At 34.0% G+C, this 21,755-nt stretch overlaps 1 protein-coding gene across 3 annotated transcripts in view; it reads right to left on the bottom strand.

The window, feature by feature from the left end:
• Positions 1 to 14,971: 14,971 nt before the first annotated feature.
• NLGN4X (neuroligin 4 X-linked) overlaps positions 14,972 to 21,755 on the bottom strand; it is a 162,378-nt gene continuing 155,594 nt past the window's right edge. For all 3 annotated transcript variants that reach the window (XM_019007861.1, XM_015638624.3, XM_015638619.3), the window contains one exon: positions 14,972 to 19,992. In XM_019007861.1, coding sequence (XP_018863406.1) covers positions 19,143 to 19,992 — 850 coding nt within the window. In that variant the 3' untranslated portion in view covers positions 14,972 to 19,142. The remainder of the gene's footprint in view (positions 19,993 to 21,755) is intronic.

Raw genomic sequence — 21,755 nt, 5'->3', positions numbered from 1 at the left:
TGTGCAAGGGAAATGGCAAAGCAGGACATCCTACTGATAAGAGCTATTGTTAATCTTTGAATTCCCAAGGAAATCAGACTAAAGTTTCATTGATCAAGCCACATGATATTCAATTTGACAATATGTTAGTAAATACAGTATGAGAAATAATAGATGGATTCCCTAGGGAAACTAACAAGATTATTTTTGATTTTATATTTCATTATTTCATAAATGGAACAGTCATTAGAAATGATTTGTTTAACAGAATAATAGAACTTTTCTCCTTACAATCTATGAGGCTTTCTTTCTTTTGAAGATTGTTCTTCTTCATGAAAAAGACAAGAACAGAAATTACAAGTTTGAGAGTATCACTGAGAATGTTCCTTATCTTTGTTTTTCCTTTGTCTAACAATTTTTTTTTTAATATAAAATACAGAGGGGGAAACAAACAGCATATTTTTACTTTCTTCAATTGAAACATTGCAATTCCTTCCTTTGTTTCTTTTGACTTGAAGAATACAGTAGGAAGAGAGGAAAATCTTTCTAATTTTTTAATTTATTCATGATTTTTTGATAATGTATGGCTGGATAGCTGAAGGATAATCTCTGAATGTATATTAAAATTCTGGAGCTGTTGTTATGTAGTTCCACAGAAGCAAGGTCCATGTCCAGTGTATTTAAATTTAAAACTTTAATTCATATTATATGCATTGTCTTGTATTACTTTAAAACAAAGATATAGATTGCATTTTCAAATCATGGAATCAGTTAGTTTTAACATGAGACAGCGTATCAGAGAACAACAATATCGTGAAAGGAAAGTATTTCTGAGATAAATGCATAGATGAGTCTATAATGTTTCTAAAATTCATCAAATGCTTCAGTTATCGACCTGTAAAATCAGTATACCCCAAAAGTGCTACTTGCTTTTTACATATTTTAAGTTTCCAGAAATACTGACAAGCTGAAGATTAGAGATCTTCTTGAGACTATTCAGGCATTAGTTTCAGCAGAGTAAGTCAACATTGCTTGCAGATGTGAAAGTCTGATACAAAAAGGGTGGCTTAAGATCACCTTTAGAGAAAGTTAAGGAGCTGAGAGGCATGGAGATAAAAACAAAGAAGTAAGTTTCACAATATCTGAAATGACTGCTTCTCATCTATGAGTAAATGATGACATTAGGATGTGAAGACTTTTTTATCATATTCAAATATGAGGAATGATGGGTCACAGGATTAATAGCATTCATTGGGTGAAAGAATGAAGCTCTTTTTTTTGTTCTTATTTTACCATCACAGCTGATCTCCCCAGCTGTTGCTGTCAGGGCATGGCAACAACTTAACAAATTGCAAAATGTAACACAGCATATGAGACCAAAACTTGTACTTGATGGTATGCCTAATTTGAATCATCTGAGGGTAAAAAAATGAATAGAATGCAGTAGAAAAAAAAATCCTTGTATTTGTTTCTTTCACAATTATCATAATTTTATCTAAGTCCCTTAATAACGACAATGAGCTCTTTGGGGATTAAAAAATTATACAGTTTAATAACGAGGTTAGAGTGCATGGCTTTGCTTCATTACTGGCCTTAAAATACACGTTCTAATCATCCAAGAAAACTAAATTCCTTGTTAGAAATTACAGTTGATAGATCTTGGACTTGTAGGAGACTCTACTACTAAGAAATAAGAAGAATTTATAAAATTTTATAAGAAATAATCAGTGTAAATTCTTAAGGAAAAAACCACAGGACAAAAATTGGGAACTGTAGGTCAAAGCATTACTTTCCCAAATTCTATCTGCCAATGAATCTGGCCTTAGTAAAAATAAGCAGCAGGGTAACATAGTGTAGAATTTATTTGTTCAGATAATTGAAAAACTCTGAGAGAAAAGTGGTCATTGGTTTCCTTCAGAGACTCTAAAATAAGCTTTGGAGAGGAAAGAGAGATCCTTTATAAGTAATGTACGTAACTGAGAAAGGTGATGGATACAAATCAAGGGAAATACATTGAAATTAATGGTTTTTTTCACTCATATCACTTTTTTGGTGTTTGTTTTCAGTTGGACTTCTTTTCACTCAACCATCAGGTGGTGTCTATCTCAAAGTACAGTGCAGAAATGCCATGATTTACCACCTACAAGTAGCTTAATCTCCTTTCATCTGGGGAATTTGAAGTAAAAGTCTTCATGAATAAAACTGAAAGAGATTTTTACAGAAACAAACAAATTTTTCTAGATGTTTTTCATGTCTATGCTTTTCTGCATTCTACTACAAAGCATATGACCCTGAAGTAAAGCCAGTCAGTCTTTCTTCTTTCTCCTTTCAAAAGTTTATGAAATACAGGAGAGCTGATATTTTCAATATGTCTTGTAGATCCCAAATGGGAATTAATGCTGATTTGTTTCCAAAGAAAAACTTCTCAGTAGGACAGAAAAGGGAAAATATTAACATAAAGCTTTGTTTTTCCTTTAGAGACTAAAGGTGCCAGGTTAACCAAGACAAGTTAACTTCAACTTTGCTGTGATCCTGTGATTCTGTGGAGTCTGCGGGAGCAGTCTGTAGCAAAGGATCAAGTAAAATACACTTACCCCTAAAAAGCAGAGTATGAGTATGAGTATGAGTATTTTATTAGGAAAGACTCCTCTGCTTTGAGGCAGGACTGTAAGTCCTGAGGCCTGTAAGACCTCAAACTTAGATGCAGAGAAGGGCTGGAGAACAAACAGAGCAATTACTTCCATTCAGATACAATTATTTATCTCCGTCTACCCTCAAAGCAGGTTGTTTGGAGAATGGATGGTTATTTAACAGATATCTATAGCTGGATATGATAAAAGCCATGATTTTTGATTTTTCATTTTTTTGTTTCCTGCTGTGGTTTTATATTTTGAAGAAAACCTAATTTGAAGCCAAATACCAAGGCAATTGAAGGGCATGGAGAAGAGATGATGTGTTTTACTCCTGAAATAAACTGATTTTAAAGAGTGAAAAGTCACTGAAAAGTTGCTGAAATAGCACTAAAATAACAACTTGGGAAACAGCAGCCTTAAGAGAAAAAAACCTAAAGCAACAAAACAGAATCTAAGCAGATAAAGAGCCTCCATTGCTAGATCAAGCATGGTGCCAGTTACAATATAGCAGAATAGCCATACAACAGTGACATATAACATATAACAAACCTGCTGCTAATTGAAGAGAAGAAATATGTGGCAAAGTTCTCATATGTCTGGCTAGACTGACTATGTACCATGAAAGAAATGGGAAAAAAAAAGCTCCTTGTTAAAAGCTATGCATGTTATCAATTGAGCTTCATGTTGTTTTATAGATTAATATATATCAATGAGCTATACATTCCTTCAAAAATATCTCACCAAAACTCTCTCACTGGTGAAATAGAAGGAAAAACTGCTCTGAGAATTGCAATGCTATGGGAAGTTGGAAATTTTCTATTATTTTCTTATTTTGTTTCAAGCACAAAGTATAAGCATTTCTATTCTTCATTAACATTAAATAGATAAAAAAAAAAGAAAAATTATATCTAGTAAATGCATGGAAGGAAGAATCACTGTGACAAATCTTTATCTGCCATAAATAGTGAAAGCTCCACTTAATTCAATAGAGTGTTTCATTCTGTATCAATATCACAATTAGGGATCTCCTGGTGCCCTTGCATAAACTCGGTGCTCCTTCTATTCTACTTCTGTATTAACAGTTGTTGTGGCATAAACGTCCATATGAAGCCAAACCTACCTTTCAACCTCTTCTGTCGCCTAACAGGCAAAAATGAAAATATTCTCTAATTAACAAGGGCAATTATTTCTCTTACATATGTCACTAGTATGTAGGAAACAAGTTCTTGTTTAGTTGACTCTGATTTATTGCAGTTTTAAATATTTTTTTTAAAAAATTGTCCTATTCACTTTGAAGACAACAAATATTTAACCCTCAGATTAATACCATATCATTTGTGATTTTTCTTCTTTTGTCCATACATAAAATAATTTTTCAACTGCAATTTGAGGAGATACACCAACTTTATTTATTTTTTTCTTTATTCTTTTTTGGGTTGCACTGAAACTATTAAGAATGCACTTGTCTATAAGTCATGTATAATGTGGGTTTGTTAATATCATGTTGTGGGTGTGATTCTGTTTCCTTGGTATATCATTTTATTGTTTTATTAGTGTTGCTTAATTCTTTGGGCAAAATGAGCATGATTTACATATGATCCACAGGATAAATTGAGCAAATTTCTCATTCACTTATTTTGGTCTTTGTGTTGTTTTTTGTCTTTATCCTGTCTCATGTTGTTTAAAACAAAAGAGATCTGATTTTAAAAAATATAAAAAATCAAGGTCACGCTGATTTTATATTTTTCAAAGATAACCAAGTTTTATTGGTTTATTTCTGGAAAAAAATATACTGAAAATTTCAATATGAATACAATTCAATGGAAATTTTCTAGTGTAATAAAAGTTCAATAATTTTATCATTCCCCCTTCCCTCATAGGAAATTTTTACAAATAACTACATGTTTTTTATATGTGAAAAGAACCTAAGTGGCAAAATATACACACTGACCAAAGCAGACTTATATTAAAATTTTAAGTTACATTCAATTTGAATTTTTTCTAATCTTGTGTTTTTTATAACTTCCCTGACGTGTTAGTCACCACATTTTACTACAAATTAGAAAAAGTGAGAATTATGAAAATGCACCCAACCAAGATACTTCTTGTATAAACAGGAAATCTTTTTTACAGAAATATGAAATCTTTGACAAGTTACAAAAAAAAAAAAAAAAAGAAGAACACCAAAAAAAACCCAACAAACCAAACAGAAAACCTCAAACAGAAGAACTCTGTGAAAAATAAGATTTTACCTGAGGTCTAATTTCCTCTTCTGAATGTGGTATTTCTATAGAACTTTATTTAGTAAAGTGCTCTCCAAACTGGATGTTACTTTGTAATAATCAACACTATTCACAATTTTCAGTGACAAATTGTGACTACAGCTATTACATGACTTAAATTTAGAGACTTCATATATGAGTATCTCTTCTAGTGAATTCTTATTATTCTTTAAAAATTTTCTTACTAGTTTTATTAAAAACTTGACTGACAAGTGTGTTTTAGACAGATGTTGCTAAATCCACCAAATTAATGATAAAGACTTCTTAACTGTAAATTTCTTGCTTGGAATAAGCTAAAATTTGAATGAATTATGAATACAACACCAATTGTAATACAACTCAATTTAAAAAAAAAAATCTTCTAAAAGAGGAAAAAACACAAAAAACCCCCTCCATTAACAAATGCAAAAGCAACTGCTATACATTTGTCTTATTTTAAAGCATGAGTACAGTTTTTGATTCACATTGTGGAATTCAGTGGAAATATTGTTAATGGCTTTAGAGGGAAGATATTTAGACAAATATGCACATCTGTGATTAAAGATCTGGGGAAATTAGAGTTTTGCAAAAGAAAATAATGTGCTTTTCAAAGTTACAAACAAGCACATAGCTCTTTCATGCTTTATGTGTAAAAGTTATTTCCTCATTTGGCCTTGTATGGGGAAATGTTATAGTGACTGAGTAATCAAAGGGAAATATTTTCCACAACACTTAATTGCCTTCAAGAGTTAATTTTGATGCACATGCTTGCAGTATTTCCAAGTAAATTATATTTAATTATGAAGCACATATGTAAATATAATATAAAAAGAAGGGGTTCATAATGAAGATCAGATATTTTAATAGTTCAGTTTAACAAATTATGGCTTTTACCCTCCTAGGGAGCAAATGGAAGAATCTTCTCAGCTATACACTGAGGCCAAGACAACCCTTGACAGACCAACACAGGCGTGTGACATGTGGCACTGGGCCAAGGAGCACCTTAGGACACATTCAGTAGGCATCTTACAGTAGTGGTGGTGAGAAAATGAACAAACCAGGATGCTGCAAGTCGTGTGTGTTATGTCCTGGATGCCTCTGGATGTGTCCTTGGGCTCACATCCATGCTCAATCTGCCTAACCCAAGGCTAGATTAAAATGCACCTGTATCTGTATTCAGAGAGGAAAAGGAAGAAGAGGAGAGCAAATAAATACTAGGTAAATAGCATAATGGGTAAAAAACCACAAAATGAAATAGAAATGCTGATTTTAATATTGACAAAGTGTGCACTGGAGTAGCTGACTCTCAGTAGTACTTAATATGGAAGGTATTTTAATATTCTACAGCTTAGAAAAAGAATGAGACTGTGATGATGACACATTAAAATATTCTGTATATTTAGAAGAACTACTCTGAGCTGAACACAGCTGAACCTTATTTTCTAGAGAAAACAAAATTTCCTTTTACATCTTCTGCTTGCAGTTACTCACCTTTTCAGCAGAAAACTGTGCACTTGTGGATTCACCAACCTCACCCATATGCTACTAAAGGACACATGTTACCAGAAGAAATAAGAAGAAAGAATCAAAACATGTATGTGCATACATTTTGTACAATATTATTAGATTTGCACCTTCTCACAATATTTTTGCTTCATCAGCCTGTGCTGACTATTAATATTATAATTATTACATACATATCATATAGATTTATTACACAGAGGTCACACACCTCTATGTAACATTTGTACCTAAATGTAAGAAAAAGAATGCAGGAATGTTTTTCAGCCTCTCAGTTTATCTGCTGCTATTCTATTTATTTCTAAGTTTCTGTTATTTTTTGTATATATCTCCATCATGATGTTTCATATGCTATTTCTTTATTCTGCTTTGTGATGGTTATTATTGTACCCCTGTAAATGTAAACCCTGCTTTCACCTATTCTGGTTTTATGTCATAGTTCTTTTCTGACTTTACCCCCTGTCCCAAGAGCAGTTTCTTTTCCATTGTTAAGACTCAGCTCACAGAATGCTGCTTTTGAAATGCTTGATACAGGCAGTCCATGACTTTATCTCCTATTTTCAATTTCTCTCCCAAAATCTCTCATAGCCATTTCAATTACTCTTTGTGTAATGGACTGCTAGAAAATGGATTCACTGAGTATGCAAATCATTGAGAAAGGCTCCTGGCCTAGCTTGTTCTGCTGAAGACCATGCATGCTCAGACTGGTCTTCTAGAAGAATTCTGTGCATTACTGATCACACTTTCTGCTTGGCACCAGGGAAAAGCACTACTGATATAAATTTACTTAAAAATATCCAGGCAGTGTGGTTCTTGTCCCACTCTGCATGCACTTATATCTTAGGGCCTCTAGCCTTTAAAGATTCAACTCTATGTTGAGAGCTGACCATGAATGTAATTTTTTCACCTTCTGCAAGTACATAGTTTTTATTGTTTACAGTTATCTGAAAACGAAAAATTGGATATCTTCATTAGTCACTTGATTTCCATTGCTAAAAAATAATTATTTACCTAAACATCAAGTCAATCTTGCCCTCTGAGTTTCTACATCAGCTCTGTCTCTGAATTTACCAGCTAAGGACCACCATCCTTCACCTTTTCTACATCTTTCTCTGAGCCCAGTGCCATATCTATTTTGTTCCTACTTCCTCCATAGGTGTCTCTCCTCCCTAAGAATTACTACCCTTTCACTTTTTTCTGTTCTTTTTCTACTCAACAGCTGAATACCTCCAGAGTGGCAGAACTGCCCTGACACTCTCCATTCTCTATCCCATTACTCTTTAATTTATGCTTGGTGTTAGTAGGATACATCTGTTTAATTTTGTTGCTTGATTTAAATTAACTTTATGTAAATCACACTTTCAGCCTTTGTATTCCTAAAATCTGTCGTGGAGACATAAGATTTAATATAATGAAATACAAGACATTTCTCTTAATCAAGATAATTTGATGCTCTGCCTTCCTCATTCACAACTGAATTAAAAACTCCATGCAGCTATATTACTACAGGTTAATATATATATTTTGTACCAAGTATCAGTGAAATTTTGGTTTTAATTCATGCAATTTTACCAAGAGTAAGGCTATGTATCCAGTTTTACTTTGTTTCTTTGGACTGATGAGTGATTTTTTTATAAATATTTTCTTCTGAAGTTTCACATTTGTAGGAAGATCTGAGAGCCTCTAATAGTTTAACTACTCAGTAGACAATTCATTAACTTAAAAATATTTTCAATACCTTAAAAAAAAATAAAAAAACCTTGAATCATTGTTTATCTTAACCAGCAAGAACAATCTAATTTAAAAATGATTATGTTAATTTGTACTCCTGAAGCCCATACAAAACCTGTCTTTAGACTGCTGGCTACCATGTGGATCAGATTCAGTGTTAGGTGCAAATTTCATTTTCTCTGAGATTATAGACTTGTCCTCCATAAATATGCAGACATTTTGGGTTGGGGTTTTTGTCTGTTTTGTTTTTTGCTATTTAACTTATGGAATGAAAGAGACATGTTTTTACATGCCTTTGAATTGAGAAAACCTCAAAATTTAGGCATTGTAGTACATGATGAGATATGAGTTCTCTCAACTGATGTGATAACAAAACTACCATGGAAGTATGGAAAGGATGTTGTGTCCTTTTCTTAGTTAACACAGGATCTTTTTACTGTAATAGCCAAGACTAAAATAATGAAAAGCCTAACAATGGCTTCAAAATCCTCACTATGTCTGGTACAGAAAAGAAACCAGAAACATACCTATCTTGTTTTTTTCGCAGAGTGGAGCGACAAATCTACTGCCTATGGCTGTAATATTTATTTAGAAGGTATGACCAGGGAAGAAACATGAAATCACACTGAAATTCCTAATGCATCCCCCCCATATTTTGTAATGAAATTAACTGCCAAAGTGAGTATAATAACACTTCCAGTAAATTATGTTAGTCAGTGCCTAGATTTCACAGTGCAAAAGGATTAAAATCAAATGGGGGCATTCAGAAGATAAAAACACTTTAAAATTGTGAAGTTCTTTTGTTTGTTTTGGGTTCTTTATTTGTTCTTTAATATTGCTGGATATGTTCACTCTGAACATCTTCAAGTGTTTGGCATTATAGGTCAGTTTTAGGAATATATGCCATTATACCAGAGGTGCATGTTCTCCCACTAAAACACTTTTAAAACTATTTCAGGTTTTTAAATGCACAAAAGTAAATTTTCTGACATTGCTGAATCCTTAAACCACCAGTAGCAGAATTAGTTTTAGTATCAAGTGTATGCTTGCTTTATTTAAAAGAGAAAATAAATATCTGTTCATCAATATAATCTACAAAGTCAATAGTGGGACCTGCCCTTTCCCTTTTCCAGAATTGTGAGCAGAATTAAAAAAATGAGCAAGTGTTTTGTAAATGGTTTTAGAACTTGGCAGTTTAGTATGCATTTTGGGACTGAAATCAAATGCACTGCACCATAAAGTAAACTTAGTCAATAGGATCAATTAGCCTTGATGTGGTGGGAAGAGACTGTCATTTTAATGCCAGAGGCCATATTGCTAAATTGCTAGTTCTTTAAACAGAAGAGGGACCAGGGCTGCTGTCAGGGCTGTGGAGAAGTGTTGCAGAAAGGTTTGCATCCACAAGTGCCAGTGGTTTGCTTGTAGGCATGGGCTTCCATCCAGATCACATCTTTCAGTATGTGTCTGCAAAAGGAATCAGTCTCACCTGCTCCAGGATCGCTTGCAATGCACAACAAAGTTTAGTTTGTGAGGAAAGTTTAATAAATGGGGGTTGGCATATTTCCTTTAACAGTACATTCCTGAACCAAACAAAAGTACCAATGTAAACACAGTTTGGCAGTCTAGCGCTGTGTCTTTGTCCTGTGCACTATTTTCTGAACCTTTATTATCAGCATTATGGATTTTCTGGCTTATTTTCCTGGCCTCTGTTTTATACTTTTTCTGAGTTCAGTTGATCCAGCCTCAAACCACTTCTGGGCTCCTCCTCATGCGTCCTTGGTTAATGGCCACAATTCTTCTGCAGCTCCTGCCATCCTCTTGACTCGCCTTGGTCCATTCTGTATAACTTGCCTTTACTCACACTTCTGCAACCTCACTTTTGACAGATGAATGGGATTTTTTCTTTTTGCTGAGGAACAACTGAGGTCTTTCTCAGTTGCAACATTCTGCAACAGAATTTTTGCAGTTGGGAAATTATTTTCACCAAATAAGTATAAATAGACAAGTTATCTTCTCATCTTTCCCTCAGTTGCATTTGTGTGTGGATCTTCAAAGCAAAATTTATGTAAATCTATGAAAAAAAAAAACTTTAAGAGAACCACATACAAAATACCTGTAAAATGCATTAATATTTTTTGGTATTCTATGAATTGTAAATAATTGAAAATAGCATATATAATCTGATAGTGAAAAGTGGTAGTGAGGAAGCATATAATAAGCATATATATATGTCATAAATACATCTTCATATATAGATGGATGTAGAAATACACCCCAAATATCTAAATATGTAGACTTCTAAACTCAAATGTTAGCAGAAGTTCCTATAAAGGTTATATATTTTCACACCAATCATAATTTTGCTTATTAAAACAGTTGAGATGGTATATCTACCAAAAACCTTCTTTCCCCAAATTATGTATCCTACAAAATTATATTACTATCATATTTTCTTAACATTTCAAGGCTTGCAATGCAGAAACTGCTCTGAAAACAACTGCTAAATTTCTAATCACTTAGTCAGAATTGCAGGTTTGGAGCATTGTAAAAAGCTGTATGCTCAAACATACTGTCTCTCAAATAATTTTATTGTCTCTTTCAGACAATCATTGAGATAACTGAAAAGTATTAATTTTCCCATTGTTGATTATTTTTTAAGGAAACCAGGACAACAGTAGAATTCTGCAAGTTCAGAATGCGTAAACTCCACAAATATCCAAAAAAACATAAACCCAAATAATTCTGAGTGACAAATAAAGGTGAAATCGGATCTTGAATTCAAAATAGAGAATTATAGTCCGTTGAGTACAAATGTACAACAGTAAAAATGTTTTTGTTATTATTTGTCACATGCCAGGTTCACAAGGATTTTTTGAAATTGCTGAAGTGCTTCTATATCACAGTGATCTTACTAACAGCAGTTATCTTCATTTCTGTTTTGTGGTAGAAGTTATTTCTCATATGGTACTTCATGAATAGACTTTTCTGTTTCTGACCGGTCACCTATTAATAAACGAGAGTGCCAAGGAAGTTTGTAAACCTGCTCTGCAGAGGTCAGTGCAGTCACTCACATGTTACCAACACCCTGAGGAGATATGCTTGTTTTCAATCAGTGTTAGTCCCCAGCTACATGGCAGCCTTCTAGAAGAAAGTTATTCACAAGAAAACCCTTCATCACACGTAAGATCTGAATGGAGGTTTGGCAGCAGGAGCTGAAGAGGACAAGGTTCCTAACAGATACCTGATCTCAGCCATCCAAAGTTCCAACAGCTTGTCTTCATTTTTCTTTAGCTGAAGGTCTGAGAGCTCCTAGAAGTTGTTACATGTGTCCTTGGTATACGTTACCTCACATTCTAAAAACTCAGCAAGAAAAGGTAAATAATTTCAAACTTACTATTTATTGAAGCAGCAATTTATGGAGCTGTTGCAAATGGAATTCCACTTTCTACCTTTGTGCATATACACATGATGGTTTATTCTCATGCCTCGATCAGAAATCTCTATTGTGTCTGATTTGGAAGCATAATAAAGCATCTGCAATCAAATGAGAGGATTAACACAGTGCTGGGTATTACTTATTTCACTCATACTGGAGCTTTAGTTTTGATAATTAAATTTTTATTTGATTAATTTTTAATCACATCCTTACTGATTTTCTGCTGTATTAATGGTGCAGAATTTACAGTCTGGGGAGCAGCATAGATATTTTTTAATGAACCCATTATAATGGGCAAAAAAGAGACTTTCAAGCCTCATGAATCAACTCAACAGTTTACTGCTGCCCATCTCCAGCAACTCCCTCACGGACCACTGCTCCTCTAGTGCCTCCACTGCTTTTTTCCCAGTCAGCTGAAAACCGAGTAAGGTGTTTGGCTGGCCCTTCCCTGAGTACTGGGGTAAGTTAGCTGCATATCACTCTTCATCTCTTAACTCCTTCTGATTGTCCTTCACCAACAAGAGAAAGAAATTGCTAATAGCAAGTATACCATTCATATTTCTTCTTTCTCAGTCCCAGTTCCAGCTTAGAGCGACCTCTAACACATCAGTTATTGGGGATTTTTGAGGGCTCAAGGGCCAGTGGTTAGAGGAAAAGAGTATACTCTTTCCCAGTATATTTTTTTCCAGGGACATTTCTCCATGGATTCTCATCCCAGAAAATAAAGAAAAAATCAGATTTGAAACATAACCCCTCTGCTGGTCCTAAGTGCAGGGTGGTTATCCAGGGAGGACCTGCTCCTGGCTTCTTCCCTGTTTTTTTTGAGTCTGGCACTTTATCTTATGTCATTCCCTGAGAAATGTGCACATTTCACTTTGCTGTGTTATCTACAATGGCAGCACTGTCTTCTCGTTAAAGTAGGGCATCTTGGGATCTAATTTTATACTTCTCAATACCCAGATGAGCACTGTAGATTATGTTCTGCATATCTAAATCCATATGGTATTCCATTATGACACAACATCTCTGTTCAAAATTCCATTATAGTCTCATTTTCTGCAATGATTTAATTTGACTAGTCCCTGTAAAAATGTATCCTTTGAGATAATTTTCATTTTTCTGTTGGCCCTTCACACAGAAGAAATCCATCATATTACTTTAAGGTCATTTCATATAATATAGTATCATATTCTTGTCAAATTCATTTAGAAACAATTTGCATTTGACTCCTATTTTTTTTAAAACACTCTTCCCACAGTTTCTTTGCCAATGCTGGTAGACATTTTGAAAGCAAAAGCTCCATTATAATTACTGTTGCAATATCATCTTCATTTCCTGAAATCCTCATATTCCATTCTGGTTTCTGAAGTGAGATATCCATTGACTAAAGTGTACACAGTACTCAATGCAGCTCAATCTGCAAATTGTTGCCTATACAAAATAACCACCAGTGCAGGATACCAGAGCATTTTCTCAGAATTTTACCTTGGGTCTTGCTCAACTTTGACATGATCTAATGAAATTTTTATGCATGGAAATGCTAATTGTATTTATTTTTCTGTGTATGTGAAACAAGTCCCCACCAAGTGTAAGCCAGTACAGCATGAATTTTTGTAATACAAGGCTGACTGTGCCAGCCTTCGTTTGCACTGATGGTAGAATCATGAAACATAATAGCTTAGAAAGGTTTTTATGTTTTGGTAGAAGAAGGTAATTAGCTGTATCTAAACAAGAACTACGAACAAAGTAGGGTTTGAGAAATCTTACTGTGGAATAGAACGACATACTAACTTAATTTACCTTTGATTAAAGATCAATGCAGAAAAGAAACAAATGCCAACAGTGAATAATAACAATAATAAAAGCTGCAGAGTAGCAGGAGAGCTGGCTGCAAGCTGGCACTTCCCACTAAGACATACACCATGTCAAAGCAAAGCTGTTAGGCTGGCACAAAATGCAGTCACGGAAATCAATGCATTTCAAGGATGAGGAATACGCTCATGTAAATACCCCTCCAGCAGAACTTCTTAAACACTAAAAGCAGCAAGGAAAATGTCAGATGAAAATGCTCTCTCACAGTCATGCAGCACAGAATGGAACAAGTCTGAAGCCAACTTAAATGTTGTGACAGAAAAAAAACACACATGAAAACATATCTGGATATCTTGGAAAGTTGATGTAAGAAATAAGACATGAGAGGACATGAAATGACGGAGGGCTTTGAGTTAGATTCTTGCAAAAAGCAAGATATTAGACATCAAAATCTTGAAAAAGAAAAGTGGTCTCTAGAAATGCAGAGAAATTTAATTTATTTTGAAAATAAAACATATATAAAGCTCTCTTCTGTTTTTGTGCCACATCTTTGGCTCTTGGAGAGAAATACAACGGTGCTGTGTAGTCTAAGTCAAAGCCAAAATATGTCAGTCCTTTGTCTAGCTTTTCCCTTTTATTTAAACTTGGAGCCCTTGGAATGGGACTACTCTGAATCACCCAGATAACCTAGAAGCCCTGATAAAAGGCACTGGAGGAAGAACATTTTATGCTTTCAGCACTCGAGGATTTTTATGCAAAAGAGAAAACAAAAAGAGGCCATAATTTCATTCATAATTTATATATGTGGATATTCCAGAAAGTACTATATGAAAAGGTTTTGCCATTTTATATAGAGAAGGGGTGGAAAATGAAGTTAGGAAAATGCAGGTATTGCAAAAATTTGTAAACTTTCCACTCATAACAATGGAATGTACCTTATTTATTAGATATTTATTTTGCATCTGAATTGTTGGGATGTTACTGCATATCCTCTTTAATTACTACTGTGTCTTAGGGTAGCTACAGTTCACTTGGTTTATGACAAAACTCCTTCTGTTACTTGGACTTTGTAAGTGGATTGTGTCTAAGTCATCCCTGAGTGATCTGACTTTCTTCACATGAGTAAAAATTGGATGAAATAATTTGGGTAGGCTACAAAAACATAACTTAATTTTTAGAAGACATAGTGAGGACGTTAGTGCCACTGTGGAACACCAAACAAAATGGCTTGAATCAAACCTTCATCTGAAAGTAAAAACTTACTTATTACACTACAGCTCAAAGAAGAGGTTTAGACATTTCAAAACCCCTTCTTTACTTTTTATTTAATGCAATAAAAGGTTACTATCTTACTTTTCAGGCTAATTTGATGTGTTGAGAAGCTTTTAAAATAGTATGATATTAAATTTATAATATCATAATTTCTAGTGGGAAAAAAATCCCAGTTTTTACCAGCTCTAATGGCCTCTGGAGAGATTCAGGCTGATGAGGTTTGTGATGCCAAATAGCTGTAGATGAAAATATGAGAAACAGTTGACAATAATTAAATAATACAAATGTAAAACCACAAATCTGAGACAAGCACATAATTGTCATGATACTATTTCATATGATTTTTATGTGATATTAAATACCATTAAATTGCAATACTCTTAGCAAAGCCAAAACAGGAACATTCTAATCTGCATATTTATATTTCAGACAGTAAAGTAATAAAATAACACAGTATTAAGTTATCATAAACAATGTTCTGAAGATGTTCTCCTTTTTAAATGTGAAACTGACTAGCTGAAAATAAGCTAATTTATTGAGTTCACCCAGAAATTTCAGAAATTCACAGAAATACAATTCTATCCTCTTTTTTGTGTGTATGAATTATCTCACAGCAAGATGTGAAATGTTGAAGTGTACCTGTAATTAAACATATTTGCTGAAAAACTCTAAATCTGCAGTTTATTTGCAAAAGCTTTATATACAAGTTCAATATTCAAAATTCAAGCTGCTTGATTAGGTCAGTAGGTGCATGTTTCTATCTCAGAAGCTTGATCCTTCATATCACAATTTTGATATGAATAATTCAGACTTTGATTTTTGCAAAGACTCTTCAGTAATATGCATAAAAGTCATCAAATAGTATTGTTAGTACCTCTATTCAGCAGAATAGTTACAGAAAGAAAACAATACCCAGTTCAAATTACTAAAGTGTCTACATACCTTTCCAGTGAAAGGAAACCTGGTTGATAGACAGAATCTGACATAAAAGAACAAACTATTTACTTACTTAGCCTTTGAAGGAAGAATACTAACATCTTTGCAATATATTGAAATACCTTAAATGCATATGAGTAACATATGTTGCTACTCTTACATATTTATTTTTTTAGCAAAACTCTTTGTTTATCTAAATTCAAAATATAAAAGTGAAGTATATTGATTTGTGGAGCTTGATATGTCAAGATTTATCTGCATTATTTTGATCCCTAATTTGGAAGATAAAATTTTGCATTTTTCAGCCACTAAGCTATACACTAATATGGGAAACTGGTTACCCAAGCATTTTTTCCGTGCCTCAGAAAATACTAACCAAACAATTAAACCATTATTTCAATGGGAAATTCATTGTATACAGGTAATAAATATATGGAGCTTATCTTGTTGTATCTTCATTGTCTGAGTTGTTTTCCTTTTACTGGCAGGCTCATAGAACTACAAAAGCCATGAAAACTCAATGCTAACTTAAAAGTGCAACCTCTGTTACTTTAATATTTTTATACTGAGTATCAAGGCATTGTTTACAGTAGATAATGAAATGGAGATGAGGCAGAAAACACACCTCTGAAAGACTTTCTACACAAAAGGATGAACACGTAGTTATTTGCACAAAGCATTAGAAAATACCGTGATATTTTATTATTAAAAATGCTGCTGAAAAGTTTATACATATGTGTCCAGCCATATATATCTTCTATCATTACTTAAGGCAAAAAAAACAAAAAAATTGCAAACAATAACAGAAGAAACCATTGAACCCTGTGTGCCTCTTAAGGACAAGAATATAAGCCTGGGAAAGTACTTTTGTTTTTCTTTAACAGTTCAAAGTATATTTTGATATCATTATTATAGAATTCTATGAAGACCCTATAAATCTGTTCCCTCTATAAATCATACATCATTCCAGATGTATCAAATTATTAAATCAACTTGATTGTAATTACTTTTAAAAGCTAAATTCATTCACTTACAGGAACTTTTTTTACCCAAATGTCACAAGCCTGACACAGTACTGTACATATTGCTAGCAGAAGACAATTGGAAGTACTGAACAAATACTGTAATTCACATTACAAACATACCCAACTGATCATGATGCCAAGCATCATTACCTTTTTTTTTTAACTTTTTTTTTTTTTTTTTTTTACTTTTTTTTAAATCTTTTTTTAAGAGTTATGAACTGCTGCATCTCAGCTGAGGAATTACATAGCTGGTGGAAATGGCCTGGTATAGAGTCAGCATTAATATATTTTATGTGATGGATCAGTGAAAAAAAACAAACATTTTTCCATTTTCTACTAATTTTACTTTGGGGTTGCTACTTCATCACATTCCAACCTGAGCTCCCAGGTCAGATTTATAGCACATTTACTGCAGATAAAGGATTCTATCAGCCACATGTTTTATTTTTATCATGTCATTATTTTTTTTATTTCTTTCCTTCAGAATTTGCTTTACTGCCTGCTACAACAAAGAGTTGTGAAGATAAATAGACCTCAGTGAATCACCTTGTCTTTGATTTTATTTGTAGGGGTGACTATTTCAAAGTATTTTATTAGAAAAGAAAAAGTGTAGAAAACAAGAAGAGGTACAAGGCATCTTGTGTTAATTGTTATGGGACATATGATATCGATGCAGTTTAGCTGTGAATTAATAATAGAAAATACATCTGGGAGAGTCATGTTCAAGTGCAGACCAATTTGTTCAAAGATCTTTGGTTACTATCTCTCAATGATGAAGTAACTTTCAAAGACAAAATATAAAGCAATCTTCATCTGCAAAAACTATTTTCTACCTTTCCACATTCAAATGAGTTTGAATCAAACTGATAAGTTACTTTGATAGCTCTGCTTGGCCCCTGTTTTTCTAGTGAAGGAAAGGCAGAAGGGAATAACCAACTAATTTACCTTTCCTGAGAGTGATGCTCTCTGGGATTTTCACTTTTATTCAAATGCAGAACAGCTGAGGATTTCTCTGCTTCTCTCTCCATAATGCTCACTGACTGTGGGACTGTGCAATGAATCAGCAAATAAGAATTTTCTGACAGGTACACTCTCAAGCACAAAACAAGATACTGGGCTGAGAAGTTCTTTACAAACTCATCACTCTGAACAGTTTGAAAAACAGACAGCCAATCAACCCTGCATTTCCCAACTTTCAAATTGTAGTTTTATTTTGTTTAGCAATGCTGAGGAGGTGCTTTCTCAGCTGAGATTCCACTGCAACTGCTGGTGAATATAGATAGTTTTCCTTAAAGAAGGCTGACCAAAACACAGGCTTTCATTGCTTTTGTCAGGGCACAAAACTCTTCCTAAAGTATCACAATAACCAAGAACTACAAACTGGACTCCAAATATATATTATTGGATGTTTCTTGGTTCAGTTCAACAAGTTTAAAATAGTGATTATTTTCTTTTGCATTTTTTCTCTTTGTTTTCCAATCCATTGCTGCGTTGGAATTTAACAAAGGCTAACACAAAATTAAATTATAGAAAAAATGTTTCAGAAAAGAACAACAATCTCCTATGAATACTTTAACATGCACTAGTGTAACCTGTAAGAGAAAATACGCAGGTCACACAGACAACTGTATCCTCTGCATGACACCATGGCCTCATATAAATGAAACATGTTAGAAAAAACTCATGGTTTTTGTTAACCACTAGTAATTAAGAAGAAATTCCTCCTTTGGTCTCGGAGGAAACAGAGGTCATATGACTAATGTATATACACATAGGTCACAATCGAATGCACAATCTTTCTAAAAGCTCTTTTCAAACTGAAAACATCAATAAAAGCTGCTTCTTTTTTTGTTTGTTTTTAAACTCACAGCTATGTACATTTTTACAAAGTTTCTTTAAATATAGTTCAGGCTGGCAAGTCATCTCTTTGCACAGAACTATACGTATTTTTCTGCATAGTCAGTCCTCCTCTTTTTTTTTTTTTTTTCATTTTTGTTTTTAATAATAAAATTCTATTTTCCCCATCTGAATTACAGCTTCATATGCTGGGTAAAAGCCCATGGTGATGTCTTTGTTTTATCAATGGCCATTCATGGTATGGCACATAAAGAATCTTTTTTATAATTTTATTTATTAAAAAAAAAAACCAAAACACCTGTACAGTCACTGGCTCTGTGTTCCAGAATACTCTGCTTTGCTTGTTACACTTAAAACACCATTTTAAATTACTTCTTCTGGCCTCAACTTTCAATCAAAGTGGCTGAGATCTAAAGCAGTATTGTAACAGCAATGTACACTTTTCACATTTCACAGGGTTTGTAGTTGATCTTTAACATCAGTGAGTTTCTGTGGGAAGGATCAGTAAGAAAATAATGACTGTCCTTCTCTTTTACTTATTTTTACTTTAGATTTTGACAAGGTGTTCAATGGATGGTATATAACTTTTTCCTCTTCTTTTTTTTCTTCTTTTTTTTTTCTTTTTTTCTTTTTTTCTTTCTTCCAAGCGGCTTGTGAGGGTAGATGGGGAAGGGCTGAGCTATACCCTAGTGGTCGAATGTCCATGGGGCAAATTTGTACTGTTTTGTCCTCCACTGAAGGTGTTGAAAGTATGCAAAGGCTGCATTCCTGTTAATGTATTTGGAATCATGGTTATGGTGTTGGGTGTCATTAGCGGGATGTCATCTGGGGACCTTCTCAAAGTGAGTGTGTAGTCAGGAGGACAGGTGAGTCTCAGCGTGTCATGGGCCTGCAGCGATTCACACTCGTGGTCATGTTCTAGCTGCTTCATCTGCAAGGACATGATCTCTTCATTCTGTATGTGTGCTATGTCGTTGGTGGTGTTCCTCTGGGGGCTGGGGCGCCTGTGAGTCTCATGACGCCGCTTGTCCTTCTTGTAATACAATGCAGCAAAAGCTAAAATATTGAGGAACAGCAAGGAGGCCCCCACAGCAATGGTGACGCTCAGCTCTGTGGAGTAATCTCTCTTGTTTTCTATCAGAACTGTCGTATCCTCTGGAGCTGTTTTATGGGTGTCCTTTGAATGTTTGGGATTGTTGGCGGGCGTCATTGCTGGGCGTTTGGTGGCTGGCCATAATTTCCCAGGAGAACGTCGGGTCACGTACGGAAATGAGGTCATGTCAGGAGGGGGGACTTTAGTTGTTGTGGAAACATACTGAAATATTTCGTTCAGGTTGTGAAGGTGTGGTACAAGCTCCAACCAGAAAGCCACTTTTGTTGCTCGATAGTGATCACGAACTCGGGGTTTCAGGCCAATATGTAAATAAAGTTGGTCTTTAGGATTGTATTTGGACCAGGCCACTTCTTCAAAGCGGTTGGGTTTTGTGTGGATGAACTTTGTGTCCTGTGGAACAGGCTGGTTTGGATCCCTAAAACAGAAATGAAAACAGACAATATTACAGTTATTAATCTTCCCACAAAAAAAACCCCAAAACAAAACAAAAGCAAACAAACACCACACCCTCCCAATCTTACAGTTAATAGTTTATACAATACCTGCAATAACCTAAAAGAAGAAGCTAAAAACCCTACCTAACTGAAGAACAGCAGTTAAAAAATAATCAAAATAAAATTACTTACTGTACAGAGCTTCTCAGATACCACAATATTTTATTTTTTTTTTTTTTACATGAAAATGCAGAAATCATAGTGTTTCAGTTCCCAAAAGGTGATCTGGAATTCTGTGATTCAGTATCATTCTCCAAGGAGCGTGTCTCAGAGACACACCATCTTAGAGAAGTAGTAACTACCTCTTCCTGTAGTAAATGTGTAGATTCAACACTTCTCCAGGTTTGACACTAGTCCGCTCATTTAAGGTAGCACTACTGCTGCTATAAGTAGTAAATATGAGCATCTAAGCCCTACAGCAATATAGGAAGTCCTTGTGAACACACAAAATCATAATGGCTGTGTATATTACAAGGAAAGAAACCTCTTCAAAACCTGAAGGAGCAGGGCTAATAAATGTACTTGGGAACCATTTCTGCTTGTTTTCCTTTAGTGAGCTATTAGTCTTCCTGAGTAAAATATCTACTTGGGGAAAAAAAACCTTTGTCACACCTTTGTGTGACAAATCTTTCTATCATTTCCACTAGCAGATGACTCTTTGAACGTTCCATGTGATCATTGCTATGAAGTATTGTGTTTGGTGGCCAAAGGACAATGAGCCTTAACTGAGATGAGAAATATTTTAGCTGAGATCAACTAGTTTTATAGTGCATAAGTAGTATTAGTAGAGTACATAAGAGTAGTACACAAGTTAGAAATAGTTTCAAAATCAGTAATTGTTTTTTATTTACAGACAAACCAATGCCACAAAGAGCATTTAGACATGGTTAATGTATGCATATAATTATAAATTTAGTAAAATTTAAATAAACAAAATGAAAAAATACAGAAAGTTAAAATTACTAATATTAAGTTTAATAGAATATTGCACATTAACTTGAATTGTCTTTTCTAGCAATGAATATTTTCTGTGACTTTGTGATATATTATACTGAGAGTACATAATTTATTTCCTGTGCATTACTCAGAACTTCCCGTTCTCCATTTTATTAATTCATATGCATTGGTTTATTTCCTGTGAAAATGATTCTAATGTTTTCCTTTTCTTCCAATATACGGTTATGTATATTCTGGGAATACCAAACCCCATCACTACAGATTTTAAAGCATCTTTTTTCTTTTTCCATTTTCAAAAGCCCATGAGTCGAATAGCCTATTTAAGCATTGCTTTCCTGTACATAAAGAGCTAGTTCTTAGTTCTTAAATGAGACAAGTAATTTGACTTTAATAATCTTATGATTCCTGTATTTTTTTTTTTACCTGAAAGAACGTATCTTACCTTTTTATGATAAAGTGTGATGATTATTTTTCTATATAATTTTGGTATTTTGGCTTACTTATGCTTATGATTTTAGTGTTTGGGGTTGTTTAGGGTGGTTTAATGTGCTGATTTTTTTTAAAATATTGACATATTAATCCTTCCTATTTTAATAAGATATGAAAAATACAAACTAGGGGTTCTGAAACTGTTACCATTTCTCTCTTTCTTTCTTTCTCCTTTCTTTCCTTCAGCCTCCTTTTCCTTCTCTTCCATCCTCTACTTCCATCTGTTATTTTTAACTAT

The sequence above is a fragment of the Parus major genome, chromosome 1, assembly GCF_001522545.3.
Source record: "Parus major isolate Abel chromosome 1, Parus_major1.1, whole genome shotgun sequence".
Taxonomy (NCBI): Eukaryota; Metazoa; Chordata; class Aves; order Passeriformes; family Paridae; genus Parus; species Parus major.
Note: the sequence above shows the minus strand (reverse complement) of the source record. Positions and strands in the feature narration are given on the sequence as shown.